Here is a 20,000-nt window from a genome sequence, read left to right as displayed (position 1 = left end):
GGTAACATTGATAGACGCCACTCCGTTCCCGCTCACAAACTTTTTCTTCACAGGCTTCTGGTTTTTGGGATACCAATTTTAAACGGTCTATGATGAAACCACCGCAAAATTCCTAATAATCACCCGTTGTCTCGTAAAAAGCTAATGTGTACACCACCTTTTACGATAGGTGAAAGGTGTCTGACTAGTGAGTTTATGTTAGTAGGTGCTATGCTTTGCATAAGGCCTGTTGGAACCTGATTGCCATACACTAGTGAAATATACAGTATGCCTGTGTAATTCTTGTGGCCACTGCAGTATGTAAAAAAATCCCAGTGACCAATTAAAGAAATGACCTCAGATGTCCAGCATGTTTCTCCACTGCTTGCTCTGATGGGGTAAGAAGAGCATTTATGCAGAGGCACTTTCCATGACAAGGAGGGATATGATGATGGGGCATTAAGAGTGGGGGTAGAATTCTATCAGACAGCGTCCTCAGCATGTTATGTTTGCTCTGAAACACATGTGATGCACATCTGTCATGTGGGCACAGGGGGAGTGGGCATTGTGCTCTGTCTGACAAAGTCCCATAACTCTCTTTGTCTCTCCCTCCCACTCCAACAAAGGCTGCACGTCATGTTCAGTACTGATTGATGCTAATGGTTGATGCGATGTCAGCATCGCCCATTTTAAGCCACGGCTCTTATGGGACTCCCCCAGATGACGTCAGTGGTGTGACAGTCTAATCCATGACTGGCTTTACGTCGTAAAACGTTCACATAACTTCAACTCATAATATTGAGCACTCATTTGAAGCTTGTTAATGTACCATTTGAAGTAAAATTCAAAGTATTGCCGTAGAAAATCTCAAGGAATAGCCACACGCTAGCTCACAGAGAAGGGGGGCGTCTTCCCAGAGGAGCTAGTGTGCGGATATTCCATGAGATTTTCTACTATTTGATGTCCACAAATGTACTCCTCAAGGTAATGCACCATTTCTAAACTATTTAGTATAACAGTATGACAAGTAAAGGCTGAGACAGAGGCAATTTTACAAAAATAAATTGGACATCACATTTATTTGCAGTAAATATGTTTTTTTTTTATTAATTAAAAAAAAAAACACCAGTGTTTCTTTGTACTGAGAGGTGCTATGAAATCTCACCAGCTCTATACTGCAGAAAACCATATTGATTGGTTGTTAATGTCATGTTCCTGCCAATCCCAAAAAGTGGGAGGGATGTGAGTTGCTCATTGGGTCTGACATAAAACAGGGACTCTTGTTTACTTCTTATTGAAGGTACTGATCCCAATGAGAGTAAGAGAGAGAGAGAGAGAGAGAGAGAGAGAGAGAGGAGAGGAGAGAGAGAGAGAGAGGAGAGGAGAGAGAGAGAGGTATGTAAATGAGACTCAAGTCTTGGCCAGACAGAGATTATGTTTGTTTGTGTTGATTACTCTTTGTCACTACTGCCTTTGCATAAAGCTTATCAAAATGAAAGCCGTCTGTGTTTGTTCCAAAACAGAACAATTTTTTTTTGTTTGGTCATAGTCTGATCTTATTCAATTTTTTTTTTACCAAGTGGGACTCTTTTAACTTTCCTTTTTGTAATGTGGCCTGTTTGCTGTTGAGTCCATGGATTCTCTATTCTCTCTGCCTCCCCCCCCCCTCCCCTCCTCCTCCCTGTGGGCTGCAGTGTGTAATCTGGCCCGGGCAGGGTTGCTGGTGGGTTAGGGCCAGCTCGGAGACTCAGACCGGTCACCAACCGTTTATCTCTCCTTCCCAGCCTCACCTCCCCGCGTCCCTGTTCCTCCGCCAGGTTAAGTCGGTCCCCCCCATGCTCCTCTTCTGGCCCCAGGGGCCAGCCAGACCGGTTTGAGCCTGCCCACCCCCCATCCCCTTCCCAGACCTCCACCCCTTCAACCAACAAGTGACCAGCTCTGTCTGCGGCAGGATCCAGGATCCGTGCCTAATGCATTAGCCCATCTTTCCGGTGCTCATTCATTATGCTGGATTTGAGGGAGAGGAGAGGTTACACAATGTCTGGATTTTTTTTTTTTTGTGTGTGTGTGTGTGTGTGTGTGTGTGTGTGTGTGTGTGTGTGTGTGTCCACACTTGCTCAGCAGCCAACTTTGAACTGTTGTGGCGAGGACCGAGAAAGGAGGGGGGGGTGTTTGGGGGAGAAAAAGCTGATTAAAATGAAATCTGCTCCATGGAAGATGTTGTTGAGCAGCGGAGCAAATCTCCAACATGCCCTTTCCTTAACCTTTCTGGAAAAGGTCTCCATGCTTACTTGAGCAGTGTTTTGTCTCTCCTGCAGATTAGACGTACTGTTTATGTCTGTTCGCACTAAACAGAGACTAACAGTACTCACTGCACATATTCTTAGACTTTTGGTTGTCATTCACTGGATTTGGGAAGTCCATTCATCCATGTGTCAGATTGCTGTGGATTAAATGAAATGTGTTGATTTTGCACTTGTGATAAATAGAGATAAGCTTTTCTTTTACACTGTACACTATAGTACACCATACTTAAGCAGTCCTTTGTAGTGCACTATACCTAAACATTCATTTCTAGTGCACTATACCTAAGCAGTCTTTTGTAATACACCATACCTAAGCAGTCTTTTGTAGTGCACTATACCTAAGCAGTCATTTGTAGTATACTATCCCTAAGCAGTCTTGTCATGCCTGTGAATACCTATATGAACCTTTGGCAAATTTGGGATGTGCTCTGCAGGTCCGTCTGGCCAAGAGACCATTGACGCCCATTTTTCAATGTTCCAAAAACCTGGGCACGCAATTACAACCGCAAATCCGGCCTGATTTTTTTGGGGAATTGAGTAAACAACTGCATTTAAAACCTTCGTTTACAAGATTGCTGCAATTCTGATAAGAGTTTAATGCACCAATTTAGTTTAATTTCACTGCTAGTTACGCCCCTGCTGGAAGTCATAAGTCAATGAACCTTTTCCAGACCCACTCTCAATCTCAGTTGAGAAGGTTCTGGTGTCAACGAGGCCAGTCTTGTCACTCTTGAGAATTTACTACTGTGCATTTTGTAAATCCATCCCCTTATCTCTGCTCATCTATTTTCAATTGAGTAACAAGACATGACACTAGTTGTTACATTTTTACTCTATTACTTAGACTTTGGGGAGGTGGTACGTGGAATGATTCTGTTTAGTGAGTATTATAAGAGTATTTTTTTTTTTGTGAAATGTCATTTTTGTGATCTCTAACAGAAGTTGCAGATTTATCTAAGGGAGCCAGGAAGATTTATTCACTCATGGAGAAATATGTTTCAACCTGTCAGGCATAATGACACAAGAACCCTGCCTGGTAGAAGGCACTTGAAAGAAGTGTTTTCATGGTCTTAATCTCTTCTGCATCATACCATTTTTTGGAAAGCAGATTTTGCACGATGACAGCTCTATTCGTACTGATAACATTACAGAGACATTACGCATTCTCGCTTGTGAGAGTGATTCAGGCATCCTCATGCAGAGGTGACTGTAAGTAGACATCCAGGATATGGTGGAGTAGTATCAGTTTCTTGTCTGCATAGCTGTCTCTCTCTCTCTCCCCCCCCTCTCCCCCAAAGATGTGTGAGGAGCCAAGCCCTGCTCTGTTTGTTAGTCCGAGCCCCCAGGCCCTTCTCTCCAACAGATGAGGAGAACGTTCCCATGCTATCACAGCACAGTCAATATGCACCTGATGATGACTCCTGTATGTGTGTGTGTGTGTGTGTGTGTGTGTGTGTGTGTGTGTGTCTGTGTGTGCGTGCGTGTGTGTCTGTGTGTGTGTGTGTCTGTGTGTGTGTGTGTCTGTGTGTGTGTGTGTGTCTGTGTGTGTCTGTGTGTGTGTGTGTGTGTGTGTGTGTGTGTGTGTGTCTGTGTGTCTGTCTGTGTGTGTGTGTGTGTGTGTGTGTGTGTGTGTGTGTGCGCGTGTGTATTTTAACAGGTGCAGTATCGAGAGCTGAAACCGGAGCCCGGTCATAGCCCAAATAAAAGAAAGAAAAATAACCCAGGATAGCCGCTTTCCCCGCCCACCCCCCGGCGCCCCCGACTCCCACGTGACCCTCCTCCTGTGGAGTCTTTCTCAGCAGCACTTTGCCAAGGAGAGGAGAGAGCAACGAAGGACGAGAAGAACTGCAGTGGACTGAGAGAAGAGAACTTTTGTCTTTCTTTTCTTGCGTCTCTCCTCCACCTCTCTCATCGTTTGGCCCCCCTGTTTTGTACAAATGGAAGTCAAATTGCCGTTGTAAAACAACAGGACCACTTTTCTCTTTGTTGTCATGATGGCAGCTCTGATACGGTCCATGGTGGTTGGATGCCACGCAACTCCACACAATGACGTGGACAGTTTTTAACAGCCATAATTCCAGTGGTGAGATGCTACTTGGTGTTTGTTTGACTGAAGACATCCTCACATGCACTTGGTCTCAATTACCAACATGTTGGATGCTCTGGTGTCAATGTGTTTGATTTGCCATGTTCAGATTATAAGCATCAGAATACTTTTTTTTTTTAAAGATGCCATGGATTCTTTCTCTTTTAGAATTCATTTTGGTTTACAAAAAAAACAAACAAAAAAAAAACTAAACAAAAAGAATAGGCATAACGCACTGGACTAAACATCTGTTTTTACATTTGACTTTGATGAATCTACACTACTGTGCTGCGTGCTCTTTATTTTGTAGTGGAGAATGCCAGTCTTTGGTCTTTTTTGGAGCCCTGCATGAACACAATAGCCTTAGAGGTCCTCGTGCTCCAGCCAGCGTTGACATTTACCGCTCAAGCGCTCCCACTCGTGTGCCAACCCCTCTGTGTGTCTCTTTGCTCTGCTCGTGGGTTAAACAGACCAAACGGCCAGTGCCGAGCCTGCCCTCTGAGAGATGGAGAGAGAGAGAGAGATGGAAAGAGAGAGAGAGAGATTGTTACAACGGCAGCCCCCTTGTGATGACATAGACCCATCGGCCGTATTTCAGAGCCTTCATCAGGCATCAAACGATGCCCCCCCCCCCCCCCTCTCTCCTGTGGGCTTGCTGCTTGTGGTGCCATGTCGCTGATAGAGATGTCCCCACATGCAGACGCAAACACCAGGCTGCCCGCGAGCCCAGCTGTAATCTCATTTGAAAGGCTGCCTGCTCTGCCTGCTCCCTCGCTCTCATTTCCACTTGTACCACTTCAGTGGGCATCAGCGTCCTCTCTCTCTCTCTCTCTTTCTCTCTCGCTCCCTCTCTCTCTCTCTCTCTCTCTCCTCTCTCTCTCTCTCTCTCTCTCTCTCCTTTCTCTCTCTCTCGCGTTTTCGCCTGAGGGCAGTGTTCTCTCTCCCCATCTGCCCCACCTCCTTTGCCCAGCACTCAACTTTGATCTCTCTTTTAGGATGTGTGAGAGAGTCTGGTTGCTTGGCACTGTTGTATTGTGTATTGTGTGTGTGTGTGTGTGTGTGTGTGTGTGTGTGTGTGTGTGTGTAGCTCTTCACTGCAGTTTTTTGCTGCATCGTCTGCGTCAACATCGAGACAAAAGAGGGAAACTGTCGATTTTTTTCCCCCCTCGTTCGCTCCCCTCAGCCCCCCAGCGCCTAGTGCCCAGCCAACCCCCCCCCCCCCCCCCCCCCCCCCCCCCCCCACCACCCAACTCCCTCCTTCTCCGAGGTCATGTCTGTGTGTTGGGGAAAGAGTTGTGACTGGGTCCAGGGCTCTCTGCTCGGGGAGAGTCCAGAACTCCGTCCATCTAAGACTGCTCCCTATGCAGCTCAAAGCCCCTCACAAGGATCGAAGGAGGGCGGGTGTTGGGGAGAGAATTTCACTCGTTCGAGTAAACATGGGGACTCTGTCTCAAAGGCCAAGCCAGTTTTGCTCCTCGTTAAAGTACCATACACCCTGTTAGCTCAGCAATTCATTCTAAATCCTCTCTGTGCAACAGCTTTAGAGAGATCTGTTAAAGGCTGAATGTGTACGTGTATAAAATAAGTTTCGAAAATGTCTGTGGTGGGTAAGTATTGTGCGGCGTTTAGCATCCCAACGCTCTCGTCTCTAGCTGTTTTTATTTTTTTTAATTTATTTCAACATTTTAAAGATGTCCATGCTGTGTTTGCAAGCAAACCAAAGTCAATTTATGATGAAATAGAAGAGAAATGGATATAGGCCTACATAGAGAATGTGATGTATCTGTAAAAATGCAAGCAGAGTAAGCACTTTCATTTGCAACACTTTTAAACTTATTTATCGATTTCCTTTCTTTCTTAATTGTGTAAATGAGACACTTGATAATTTATCGGTGTATTGTACATGCTTGTAAATGGTCAAATGTTTTCAATTGTTGTATAGATGTTTGTGTGTCCTTTGTATGGATTTGAGCCTGCTGTGTTGCCTGTGACATCATCATACTCCCAGTTGCTGACCAATAAGATTTCAAAGGGCAGAAATGGATATATAAAGGGTAATGAATAAGATCTATCAATGGAGTATCAACAAAATGCACCGGTTGTTATGTCTGCAAATTTTGAAAAAAGTAGAGGAAAAATATTAAATATTTTTTATTGACCTGTGTTCACTTTCTGACATGTTTATTTGGGTGGCCTCTTGCTTGAGTGTAATCAACTTACTGTTTACTTGTTTTATGAATTCATTTCAGAGGTTTCACAAATATACATCACTAAAACTCCCACCATAATTTTTAGGACATCAACATCTGCAGCATCAATCAGCGTATTGAAGGTCTTTTTTATGCTGATCGACAAAGAACAGGCTCAAATGGTGACACATACTGTAAAGCAAATTATATCTACCGTAAAATGTACAAAAACAAGGGCTTAACAAAAGGATGAAGAATAAATTAACCCCCCCACAGTCTGTCGTCACACTTTCCTTTTGAATTTGACTCCTTTAATTGGAGAATGGATATCTCAGGAAGGGAAGTCGCTGTCTACCCGGAGAAAACCGAGACCTTCAAAGCCTGTCCCTCTTGCTCAAACGATTTTCCTGCATTTAGCTTTCCACTGGTCTGTGTCCACACATACCTGTGTTTCATCCTCCTCACTGTGCACCCAAAATCCCTCTGCTCCAAGACGAGCAGGACCTGCACCTTTGATAAACATACCTCCTGCATGTATACACTCTGAAAAGCCTGGAGGAGTATGACCCGTCTTTAATAACCAAACCCAAGCAAGCACACCCACAGAGACATACACCACACACAGGATGATGAAGGGAACATGTTTCACCCATTGTGGCGAGGAGGGGGTGGGGGGGTTCGATCCCCCCCTGCCCACCCTCTTCTCTGTGGCCCCTGTCATTTATTAGTCTGGGGTGTCCCCTGTGTTGTCTGATCCCTGCTGTTATTCAATATGGGGTGCGTGCATGTGTGTGTGTGTGTGGGAGGGAGCGATGGAGGCTGGTTCGTCTTGTTCTTCAGCCTCAGCAGCGGGAGGCAGGAGCGCCCCATCGGTCGGGCCTGTCTGCGCTAATCACCCCCTCGCACCGAAAAACAGGTCAAGAGCGTTCTCGGCGTTATTAATTAGCCCCGGTGACCGGCCATTGCTCTCCGCCTGACAGCCTGCCGACCGCCGCTCGCTCCACAGGTTCTAAGCTTACCTCTCTGTCGGGCTCGAGCCCTCCACGCCATCCCTCTTCTTCACACACACACACACACACACACACTCATACACACCCATACACACAAAAGCCATACTCTCCTTCTCTTACTCGTCTTGTACCCCCCCCCCCCCCCTCCACATACACACACCTACATAAACGCCATCCCCTCCTTCTCCTGGCTGTCTCTGAAGTTAAAAAAAGGGGGCGCGCTCAGGAAACGGCCTATCCTTCATGTCAGGGGCGGCTTCTCAGTCTCCCTCTCCTTTGCAGGCGCCTTTAACCTGCGGGGCCCAAGTGTCAGAGCCGATGGGTGGGTTGGAGGTGGGGAGGGGTGGGGGGCAGTGGGGAGGGGTGGGGGGCAGCAGGGAGGGTGGGGGGTAGGGAGCTTTCTCTCATCCCTCACCCCACATGGCGCACAGATGAGCTCGCTCCATCTCTGTCCTCCACCACTGCCGGGACCTCACACATCACAGCCAGCTGCTGACGGACCGAGCTGGGGCCCCAGCATGAGAGTCACGGCTGAGGTGAAGCTCTGGAGCAGAGGGCCCCTCCGTGTGAGAGGAAGGAGAGTCTAGAGGGCTGGGAGGATGCTCCAGCAGGACTGATAAATGCCAAGATGTTCCGTATAATCAGCTTTTAGTGGTTTGTTTTAGCCTAGTCAATGTTCAGTGATGTCTGAATGTGGAATTCACCATAACAACTGGTCATCACGTTTAACACTAATAGATGTGAAGTGAAGCATCAGCATTTTGAGTTTATTTTGTTCTGGATGTCCTGTTGTTTCTTTAAAAAAACATTTGGTTTCTAAACTCAGAAAGATTTGAATGAATATTTACATGAATTAAAAATCAGTGCAGATGAAGTTTGAAGTGATTTTTGTATGATAATCTGGAGCTGTAGGTGGACTGTACCTAGATTTTTAGTTAAGAATGCTGGGAACCACTAGTTGCATTCATACTGGATTCACATTAGACAGTGTACTGTAATGACTTTTTGTGTGGTAATCTTAATGTAAAAGCTATATGTGTAATTCTGATATTTGGGGTCCAGTCTTAAGTATAAGTATATATACTCTTTTGATCCCGTGAGGGAAATTTGGTCTCTGCATTTATCCCAATCCGTGAATTAGTGAAACACACTCAGCACAGTGAGGTGAAGCACACACTAATCCCGGCGCAGTGAGCTGCTTGCAACAACAGCGGCGCTCGGGGAGCAGTGAGGGGTTAGGTGCCTTGCTCAAGGGCACTTAAGCCGTGCCTACTGGTCGGGGTTCGAACCGGCAACGCTCCTGTTACAAGTCCGAAGCACTAACCAGTAGGCCACGGCTGCCCCAAAGAACTCTATGTCTTCAGATAATACAAATACCAACTACTGACCTACTACTGACTAAGACCAATTATTCAGAAATTAAATATTCAAAGCTTGTTTTTTTTTAATACATACATGAAATACAGAAATAGTTTGCTTCTATTTGTATCTGTAACTGTACACAATTGCTGTACAACATTGGTTTCAAAAACTATGCTAAACTTGTGCAAAACAATGCTACAATACGCAACACTATCACTCTCTTCAGGGCCGTGCAGCCCAATCAAACAGCAGCGTCCCCCTCCAGCAGCTGCTGTCCTTCGGCTTGCAGGTCCTCCAGCAGCTGGACGAGGAGCTGTGTGTGTGGCCCCTGGCAGCGCTTCAGCGCTGGGGCCAGGGCGCCCACGTGCCGCCCCATGCCCAGCAGGGTCTCCAGGTCGTGGGCCAGCTGTGCCGCCCTGGCGTTGGCCCACCCGCTGGCGAGCGCCTGGCCCCTGGGGTCGGCGGACAGCAGCAGCAGCGTTCGGACCCGCCCTGGGGGAAGGCGGAGAGGTGGGCTACTGCAGCCGGGCAGGTCTCGCTCCTGCTGGTAGCTGAGCAGCAGGCAGGCCAGCAGGCACGAGCACGTCTCCACCAGCGGGAGGTCCTGCACGTCGTGGACGGCGGTAGCGGCCGACAAGTCGCCTTCGGTGGCGCAGCGCCGCAGCTCCTCCCGCAGCATTGCCGCGGGAACCAGGTCTAGGGGAGTGCGGCCAAAGCTATCACGAAGCTGTAGAAGAGCGGAACCTGAGGAGACAGGCGTCATACACATTGATTTGCATTAATGGCTCTTGAAGAAAAACAAAACTACATTACCCATAAGTCAATTTGTATCAATAGTTGACACAACAATTGGGCTAAATAATGCATGTTTCAGGCAAGATATTGAGTCTTTCCTTAATGTATCAAACAAACTGCCATTGCTAGTTCTAAACTGATGGTTAATGTGGCCAGTGGCTCAGTAATTAGTTCCATACATCTCACTGCCAAGCCAGCATACGGTACACCAGCATTCTGTTGTACTTTAGCTTTGTAAAGTCCTACATCCAAATAGTGTAATGGTACTCTAAACCATTTCATACATTTATTGCATGGTGTTGCCATACGGCAACAGTTAATTTGTAGTTTGTAAAAAGTATTTCTAATTTCTCTGTCAGTAACACAAAACCTATATTTTACTATTTATATGTGAAAAAGGGGACTTTAAGCGAGATGTTGCTACTGCCTACTTTGCTTTAAACTTCACAACAAACTGGTGCAAGTGTAATATGATCAAAAACTGGGACTACTTCATACGAGTACAAATATCTGTAGATTCTGCATACAATCCTTTAATAATTATCAGCATATTAAAAAGCCTTTTTGCATGAAAGACACGTCACATATAAAGAGTAGGAATGTCAGGGACACTAACGCAGGTTTTAACACAGGCACACACACTGCACGCACACATTTACTCAATCCCATACACAAATAGGCTCTGTCTCAAACCGTCTATTTGAACACTTCAAATACTTAGTTTAAGTATATAGTGCAGATATTGGGACAATACTAACCATCGAAAAGTTGGCACAATGCAAGTGGAAATATGCAGTGTGAGACACAGCCATAGACTCTTTCAGCTGCATGAACAAGCACACTTTCCTAAGGCATTTCTGGTGGCACAGCAAACATCAATGAGCGAATGGTAACTTCAGGACAAAACAACATTTCCAGAAAGCTCTAAAGTCGACATTTTGTAGAGCATTCTTCTTTTTCCTCCCATTTTCATTTCAAGGTATCTGCGTTGGTTTTTGAACATTTCAACCTGAAATCCTCTGGCAACAGATTGAAAGGGTCTATAGAAACTGCACTGAAAATATACAGGAATTTAGTCATGGTTCTGTTATTCACTGTTGACTCTCAACACAGCATACATGTGCTTGTGCCCACATACACACACAAACTGAGAGATACAGTAGAATAGTACTTAAACAGACACTGGTTCTACAGCTTCTGGGCTGATTGGTTAGTCAAGTTTGAAGTAAGGGCTCTTCACACACACACACACACACACAAGATTATTTATGTGGGCTCACAACACTTGATTACACTTGAGCACTCAACTTTCTATAGCATTAGAGGCACTTTTTAACTCTCAAGGAATTCTACCTTGAATGCCTGTGGGTACTCAGACAGCCTCCCCCTTCCCAACTCCCTTTAGACGGCTAAAGTTGTTCTCCAATAGAAAATTGAACTTAGACAAAAAAAAGCCAGGTCAAGGTGCTAGAGTGTGTGTCGCAGCATAAAAATAAATAGAAAAACAAACAAACCAACAACAAAAAAAACAAAACACTTCCCCCTCAATGTCAGGAGTGCTGAGAAATAGAACAAATTTCTCTGTCAGACTCTATTTTCACACAAACACACCCACAGGCACACATATCGCAACACACACAAGCCAACTCTCTCTCTCTCTCTCCTAACACATCCAAAGTGTAGTCAGATGTCAACGTAGTCACAGTAGGATGGGGAGAGAAGGTCCTTTGCCTCCTTCTGCATAAATTGATGGATGAATCTGCATGCACTTTCCTTATCCCGAGGGGGTTGTGCATGAAGAAAGGGGGTCAGGGTGCGGGCCAAGGTCAGTGTTAGAGCCGTCCTTAATGGCCAAACGGCCCACCTTAGATCAAGGGGAGTCAGTGGAGAAGAGCCAGGGGACGGGATCTTTGTTTCAGGTCATTATCACAACCCCCCCCCCCCCCCACCCCCTCCCAGCCCTCGTCCTGACTGATTCAGCCTTGCCCTCAACATCTAAGGAGGGGAGGTCGACCTCGGCCGGGTCGTCGGTGGGCTCCGACAGAGGTGTGTGCCCTACTTAACAAGCCTCCGGTTGACGAGGGGCCAAACACAGATATTCCTGAGGTGGGCAAGAATTTTCATCAGCAGGGGCAGAGAACTCTACGTAACCTTCACCATAGAGAAGGGATCCTTGATTTGCTTCATGCATGTCTTGCGTCTCATGATGAATTGCCTGAAGGACCAAAGTGTGTTTGTGTGTTTGTGTGTGTGTGTGTGTGTGTGTGTGTGTGTGTGTGTGCGAACTGTACATGTGTGCATGGACCCCCCCACACTTCATTTCATGAGGATGTCCTTCAAACATGCCAGCACATTTTTTAGATGCTAAATCAAACCAATCCCTTAGCAGTGTCTTGTTTGTTTCAAGTTCCATCAAAACAATTCTTAGCACTCTAGGAAAAAAAGGGGTAAATTGCTGAAAAAATAAAAAATAAAATAAATAAAATGACTTGACTTTCCACAGGAAATCAAACTACCACTTTATGTTTCGTCGATGATGTAGCTTCTCTGGTCATGAATTGTACATTACAGAGCTTAGCGAAGTGCATCACACAGCATCACTGAGGATTGAAACAGTCATATAAAACGAGCTGACATTACAGAATGAGAAAAATTCTCACCACAGCAGCTGCATCTACATATTGCGTCGATGTTAATGACAGCAAATTCACATTCATTCAAGCCGCTAAAAACAAAACACAACAAAAAACTTTTGGAAAATGCTAAATGTTAACAGCGTGCAGCAGAGTTGAGCGTGAATCAGATTAATGCATTCACACTCGTTCCCCATTCTCCTGGTAGCTGTGTCGTAATGCATTGTAGACAATGTGCAGGCCTTCCCACAATTGTTTAATGGAGCTCAACATAAAGGCCCACATTTAGTTTGACGACGCCACACGTTGTTTAGCCAAGAGCACTTCCGAATATGTTCCTACAGAGTGTACACGAGGCCACACATCGCCCAAACTCAGCACTTGATGGGGACTATGTCATGCTGCAATGCACTTGATAGATCTAATACACGTCTGCTTTCTCTCTTGTACCTACAGTAGAGTCGACTACGTCCATCTGCTAGGAATTAAGGAAAAACTGTGATGAAAGTTTGTGGTCTGTTGTGTGGTGCCTGGGCTATGGCTGTACTGAGTGCACCCTTCCTAGACGGAGGCTCTGGGTGGGAAGGGGAGGTGGGGTGGGGGTGGGACAGGAGGGGATGGGGGGGTAAGTATGTCAGGTGTGAACAGAGCAAACTGCTCCGCTGCGCGGTGCTGAGCGGCGCCCTCCCTCCCCAGCCCGCCGAGCGACTGCAGTAGACTTATTAAAATACAGGAAATCAGAACGGCGCATCGGCGCAGGGTTGTATTGGGGCAACCCCCCACCACCCCACTCTCTCTCTCTCTCTCTTTTTCTCTCGCTCTTTCTCTCTCTCTTTTTCTCTCCCACTTTCTCTTTCTCATTTCTGCTTTTTTTCCCTTTTTGCTCCCCCTCTCCCTTGGTTCCCCCGGTTCCCCCTCCCCTCTCTGCCATGCAAAAGAGGCCCTGGCCCGAATCACACCCATCAGCTCGGAAGGAGGCGGCTGCACTCTCTGCCCCCACCTCTCTCTCTTCGTTCTCTCCTCCTCTCTCTCTCTCTCTCTCCCCCTCCCTCACTCTCTGACGCGCTGGTCCCTACCGCCATGGTGTCAAACTGCCTGACAGGCCGAAACCTGGAATGTGACAAAGGCAGAGATGAGTGGGTGGTGGGGGGGGGTGGCTGACAAGCATGTGGGGGTCCAGTGGGGGACTCTCTCTCTCTCTCTTTCTCTCTCTCTTTCCCTCCCTCTCCCTCTCTCTCTCTGCCTCACCCTCTCTGCTCCACTGCTCGCCAGCAGCAGAGCTTGATGAATGCAAGTGGCAGGGCGATCTCCCTCCCCCAGGACAATGGAATCAGCACTGCCTATTCTTCACAATGGCTCATGAAATACACATCTGTCAGTGCTTTGCCTCTCTCTCTCACACACACAGACACACACACATTCCCAACACACACAGAGGCGGGCAGGCAGGCAGGCAGACCCCTTGAGTGAGAGTGGCCAGGGCTTGATATGATATTGGCTCCCACATCACGGAGAGCGATTGAAGTGAGTCCAGGTATTGGCGCGATGTGTCAGATACCCCTGTGCCTCAGATAAACAAAACACCTGAGGGACTCGATGAGAGCACTGCTAATTATGCACACACACTGCTGCTCTCTCTCTCTCTCTCTCTTTCCTTCGTTCCTCTCCTTTTTCTCTCTCTCTCTCTCTCTCTCTCTCTCTTTCCTTCGTTCCTCTCCTTTCTCTCTCTCTCTCTCTTTTTCCTTCGTTCCTCTCCTCTCTCTCTCTCTTGGGAAGCAGCAGAGGAATATGTGTACCTCCCAGACAACCACCACAACAGACAGCCTTGACAGAGCAGCCCACACACACACACACACACACACACACACACACACACACACAGCAACAGCAGCAGCAGCAGCAGCAGCAGCAGCAGAGAAGTGGAGCACAGCAGGCAGCCCTTTTGGCCTTTAGAGGGCAGGCAAAGACTAGAAATAGCAGAGTGTAGAGGTGGCAGGGCTAGAGAGAAAAAAACAGTCAGAGAAAAAGAGAGAGAGAGAGAAAGAGAGAGGGAGAGAGAAGAGTAACAGAGAGCTGTCCTTCATTCCATCTACCCTCTGCTCTTGAGAGTCCAGTGAATAGAGCAGAGCAGGAAGAAAGGGGCACTACTGTAAACGTCTGACCAGTGACTGACCGATGGTTTCCCACCGCAGGAGATCCCAAACACATTGTAGGATTTGCAGGTAGCCATACACTGGGTCTAAAAGCAGCTCTCTGGTGAAATTACCATAGCGGGGGTTCGCGATAGTACAATCTGCAGTGTGAGTATGTGACTGTTCCTACCTGACACTGTCAATGCATGTTTCAGTAGGGGGGGAAATGACTGGGCAGTTATGTCTTTAATGTAGAGAAAAAAAAAGAGGTGGCAAAGACATAAAGCACTTGAAATAAACAATACTTCTATTACTTCACAAATTTGTCCATCTTTATTTTAGCTAATGTACTGAATGGGTTCTTTCCACTCATCATGGTACCAAGGTCCATGTGTGTTATCAGGTACATCTGCCTTTATATGAATGAACATGGATAGTTGGGATGACATACTTTAGCCACAGGAAAGAAACTTTAAATGCTTAACCGACACACACACACACACACACACACAAAATTAACTAACTGTCAAGTTTTTCTTTTTTTATGTCATGATCTGGCACCTATACTATAGCCTACACATGAAAAAAAAAAACATGTTTATTCATTATTTGATGCATACTGTAATTTCACCACAATCCACCATCGTTATTTCTGACCAAGCAGGCTAACTGTTTTTTAAAAGGGTAACCTTAGGTTACTCTGTGCTGCTGAGATATTATCATGTAACATAATGTAACATAACACATAATTACCAAATGTGCCTGAGAGAGATAAGCCGATCAGTTCTCGTAGCAACCAAGAACAGCGAACAAGATGTCAACGCATGTTTCAGAAGGAACAGTCGAGGTCACATGCAACATGTAGTATCCAACCCCTTCAAAACTCTGGCCACCAATCAAATGGCAAAGTAATACATGGGCACATAAGACTCACTACTATCTACAGAGGAAGAGGCAGCTGAACTGACCATGTTATGAGAGAAGACTAAAGCAGGTTACCCCCCCCCCCCCCAACACACACACACACACACACACACACACACACACACTCTCTCTCTCTTTAAAAATCACTGAGCAGCTGCCTCTTCACCCTTAGGAGCCTGGAGGAGGAGAGGGCACCACTGGAGCCAGGCACTGCCCAGGGCCATGGCACACTTTCCCTGCCAACAAGGCCTCTCCCTGCCCATGACTCCTGCACCCTGAAGACTCAACCTTCACTCACTCAACTCAACCCCCCCCCCCCACCCCCCCCCCCCCCCCCCCGCCCTCCGGTCAGCATCATTATTTCATGTTACAGGGGGAAGGGCAGCCCTCATCTTGGTGCTCTAATTGAGCTGTTCGTCGTTTATAGCTCCTGCTAAGTCAGCAGTCAGTGTTTAGCCTCACTGCTACCTCTGAGTGCTGCACTGTCTGAGACATAAACCGAAGCAAAGCCAGCAACAAACCCTTTCTCCACTGTAGGCTTCCATTAGTTCTTGGAATAGAAACAAAATAACAATTGTAAATAACAATGTCGTTTCATTTAAAAACAATTCAAGAGGAGATGGTACCTGTCTATTTGAAACAAAAGAATCAGTGCCCTCCTCAATAAGGTAATTTTTCAATTCGAATCTCATACAATTGATCTTTTCTTGAATACTCATCAAGGAGAGAAACTCCAAATAAAGCTAATTGGAGAGAATGGAGGCTGTGTGAGTTGAGCGCTTGCGTGCCCACCGGTGGCGGTGAAATTATTCCAAAAACCACGAGGGTTGAAGCATCTGTCTCCTGCATTTCCCCGCGACATTGCCAAAACGTCTTGAGCACCCCACCCTGAGACTGTGACACGCGCCACACTCACTTCAAAGCGCACAAAACAGTCGGCAAGTGGCAGGCAAACGGCCTCTGCCTGCCGAAAGAGCGCGGCGTGCGGGGGGAACATTTCCGCTGTCACATGTCCTCCCCGTCCTCGTCTTTCGCCGAAAAAAGACGCCGGCGTGCCAACTTCACGAGCGCTGCCTCGTCTCGTTCCATCTCGTTTGAGCGATGTTAACACGTGGCACGCGTGCTTGAAGCCTTATACGAGAAAACGGATGCGTCCATAAAATCCACAAGGCCAAGAAACAACAAAAAAAAAAAAGAGACGAAGACAAACAAACATAAAGAGCTTGTGTTGCACACATCCAAAGCTCATGAAAGAAAGTAGTTCTTTTGGCTGCCACTTAAAACAATTCCACTACTGAGTACTGACAACAGCTAGTATAGCCAAAGCCCAATGAGGGCCTTACACCCAGTGAGAAAACAACACACTCACTTAAATGTGAGTGTACGGTTTCAACATTTACCCTACAAAAACAGGAAAGGCACGCCATGCTTCCACTCATAACATCGGTAGGGATTAACATGTTGTTGTTATTTCAACCATACATTTCGTTCTTTAGCTGAATTCTTCCAAAAGAACAAACAAAGGATGAATGAGTGATCGAGTGGGAGCAGTAGGCTTAGTGCAAGGGTGGAGTTAAACTTTGCAGAACCCTACCTAGGGCTACCAAACTCTTTTCAAAACAGGATCACAGAGTTCTTACTGAATCATTAACACACACTACACACACAAAAACACCTCCGCAAACATAAACAATGTATTTTTATTGCCTGTTGCTGATCTTTTTTGTCTCATTCTCCCCATCTCAGAAAACAACCTCACCTCCAAGGTAAGACACCACCTCCAACAAAGCATCTTCACAAAAGGGTACGCACAACCCTGGAGCAGGGCTGTGCTGCAGCACGGCATTGTGGGTATGTTTACATCTCGAGTGTACATTATGGATGATCCTGTTGGCCTTTGAGCAGATCAAAGCGGCGGGTTGGGCCGAGAGAGGATAAGCACAGGTGACAAGCACCGCTTTGAAATTCAAACAGCTCACCCATCAGCCTGGCTGCCTAGAGCCCATCTAAAAGCACACATCAACCCACTCAGCATCACCTACATGTCCCTCTGAGCCACTGGCTGACCCAGCTGGGCGGTGAGGGTGACCGGTGCACAGTTCAGAGTTGCATTAGCACGTGATAAACCTATCAGCACCTATGGAACACCATGCTTATTGCCTAGCAACTACATGTGACATATACAGTTGGCTGTAGGCTACTTTTAAGGTATTTCTGTGAAGGCATTTTACAACGTTGGCTAGAATCAAGTAATGCCTCCAAATTGTTCTTCATGTTTGCTATTGTAAAGCCTCTGAACTTTTATGTTGGCTTCATTGAAAGTGGATGAGAGAGAGATTTTAAAAAAAGTTTTTTTTAAATTTTTTTTAACACTGTTGTTATCGTTGGCCAAGTCTACTTGCCTAGACACCTGACCAACTTTCCACTAGTTCTCTTCACACCAGATAATATGTTAATTTGATGGGAATTATTCATGTTTGTTTGTTCCCTCATCCCTCACACCTAGGAGGCTCAAAACTGTATGGCTGTGGTAGGCCATCAAAGGGTTGAGTGGGATTTAGAATCTCCTCAGACTCAAAACTCTCCATATCTCTATACTTCAATAGAACTTTCTTGGCATGTATCCCTCTTCTGACGTCATAGCTCAGCTGTGTTTAGAAAATATGATCTTGACAGAAATGGCTCTAAAGCTTACTGTAGGGCAATTACAGTAATAATTTTAATGATAATTTCATTTTCACTCAGACATCTAAACATTATTTAATATATCAAACATTTTTTTTAACCTGACATACACACTTTAATACACAGTCATGGATGAGTTTGTTGGTACCCTTACAGATTATTGAAATAATGCCTCATTAATTTCTTCCTTAAAAGTGATTAAATTCAAAGCAATTTTCTCATGTATGTGTCCGGTGACTACAGCTGTACATGTTATAAAGTATAAAGTTAAAGTTGATGTTTATTGTCTCCCTTAAGAGAAATCTGTCTTGGGCATTGAACATGTTATTGGGCAGTATAAGGTGTGTGGGGCTGTAGCCAACCTTGCTGGATGTGGCTGTAAGAGGAACATTGACACCAGACTGACCAACAGAAGGATAGTGCAAATTGGAAGACAAAGAGCCAAAGAAAACCTCCAAGCTGAAGGTACAGTACATCCCTGTCCGATCAGTCACTTTTTGGAAAAGAGCAGGCTTCCTGGAAAACTCCACGGTCATAAGACAGGCATGACCCTCGTGATCTGACAACTGTGACCCTTGTGATCATTAATAAATTGAAAGAAATAAATTGTGTGTGTGTGTGTGTGTGTGTGTGTTTTATGTGAACATAATGCATACATTATGTTGTCAGGCCAGAGCAGCGAAGCAATTTTGAATGAGCATGGCTGCATAAATGAAACCAGTTTGTTATGTGAGTGATTCACAAAGTAACAGCATCTTAATGACCTGATGTGTGATGTGTGAGTGGGTGGGTAAGTATATATGAGTAAATGTTTATGTTACCTGTTGTCTATCTGTGCTCCTCACTGCATGCTGTGTAATGCAGTTAATGGAAGGAGTGCTTGCATGAGATTGAGAGTGCATGTCTGTGTGTATGTCAGACTCAACTCCATACTACATTTTAATGGTGTGTGTGTGTGTGTGTGTGTGTGTGTGTCTGAGTCTGTGTGTATGTGAGAGAGTACAGTATCTGTGTGTGTGTGTGCGTGTGTGTATGTTGGAGTGTGTGCATGTGTGTGCATGTGAGTGTATGTGTGTGTATGTGTGTGTGTTGGAGTGTGTGCATGTGTGTGCATGTGAGTGTATGTGTGTGTGCGGGTGTGTGTGTTGGAGTGTGTGCATGTGTGTGCATGTGTGTGCGTGTATGTGTGTGTGTACACAGCATGTGTGTTTTACGTGGGGTCTTGTACCCACCTCCATACTGCAGGAGCATCTTGGCGATGAGCACGTGTCCGTTGAGCAGCGCGTCGTGCAGTGGACTCACGCCGCCCACCTGACTGCTGAGGTCCAGCGAGGGGCTGTGCTGGAGCAGCGCTCTCACGCACGCACTGCTGCCATGGTTACAGGCCTCATGCAGCGGCGTCCAGCCCGCATGGTCTGCACAGAGCGACAGAGCCACCATGTGAGTGTGTGAGAATATATACATACAACTACATGTATAAGCTATATGCACATAACTAGTCATTTATTAATGGTATTTATACACAGGAATATACTGTAAAGGTAGACACGGAGCTCAAGAGTCAAAATAAAGACACTGTGGGGTTTGGGGTTCGGGGTTCGGACACGGCCATTCAAAAAAAACTAACAGCATTTTAACTGCTACTACAACTGCACAAAGTATTTTGAATAAACAGGTTAACCAATGGTTAGAAACCATTTCGGTGACATGGGGTGATTGGACAGCCACCATTAGGTTTCACTATACAGTAAAAACAAGCATTGCTGAGCACGCAACATCAACCTCCTCCTCTCAATGTTTGGCAATAACTGGCCACAGAGTATGACAGAATACTGTGCCAGTCTCAACAATCATACAATTACACATAAAAGTAAACTATAATCCAAATGTAAGAAAAAC

At 46.0% G+C, this 20,000-nt stretch overlaps 2 protein-coding genes across 12 annotated transcripts in view; one reads left to right on the top strand and one right to left on the bottom strand.

Annotated features, from left to right (window-relative positions):
* mctp1a (multiple C2 domains, transmembrane 1a) overlaps positions 1-6,529 on the top strand; it is a 164,453-nt gene extending 157,924 nt beyond the window's left edge. For all 7 annotated transcript variants that reach the window (XM_042069735.1, XM_042069730.1, XM_042069731.1 and 4 more), the window contains one exon: positions 3,943-6,529. In XM_042069735.1, coding sequence (XP_041925669.1) covers positions 3,943-4,014 — 72 coding nt within the window. In that variant the 3' untranslated portion in view covers positions 4,015-6,529. The remainder of the gene's footprint in view (positions 1-3,942) is intronic.
* A 2,480-nt stretch (positions 6,530-9,009) lies between these two features.
* Positions 9,010-20,000, bottom strand: part of slf1 (SMC5-SMC6 complex localization factor 1) — a 30,618-nt gene continuing 19,627 nt past the window's right edge. For 4 of the 5 annotated variants that reach the window (XM_042070834.1, XM_042070836.1, XM_042070837.1 and 1 more), the window contains 2 exons: positions 19,334-19,516; positions 9,010-9,676 (listed from right to left, as the gene is read on the bottom strand). In XM_042070834.1, the coding sequence (XP_041926768.1) occupies positions 9,174-9,676; positions 19,334-19,516 (686 nt within the window). In that variant the 3' untranslated portion in view covers positions 9,010-9,173. Of the gene's footprint in view, positions 9,677-10,485; positions 10,585-19,333; positions 19,517-20,000 lie in introns of those variants that run through there. The other variant, XM_042070838.1, reaches the window with a different exon arrangement.

Source organism: Alosa sapidissima, chromosome 18, assembly GCF_018492685.1.
Source record: "Alosa sapidissima isolate fAloSap1 chromosome 18, fAloSap1.pri, whole genome shotgun sequence".
NCBI classification, from domain to species: domain Eukaryota; kingdom Metazoa; phylum Chordata; class Actinopteri; order Clupeiformes; family Clupeidae; genus Alosa; species Alosa sapidissima.
Note: the sequence above shows the minus strand (reverse complement) of the source record. Positions and strands in the feature narration are given on the sequence as shown.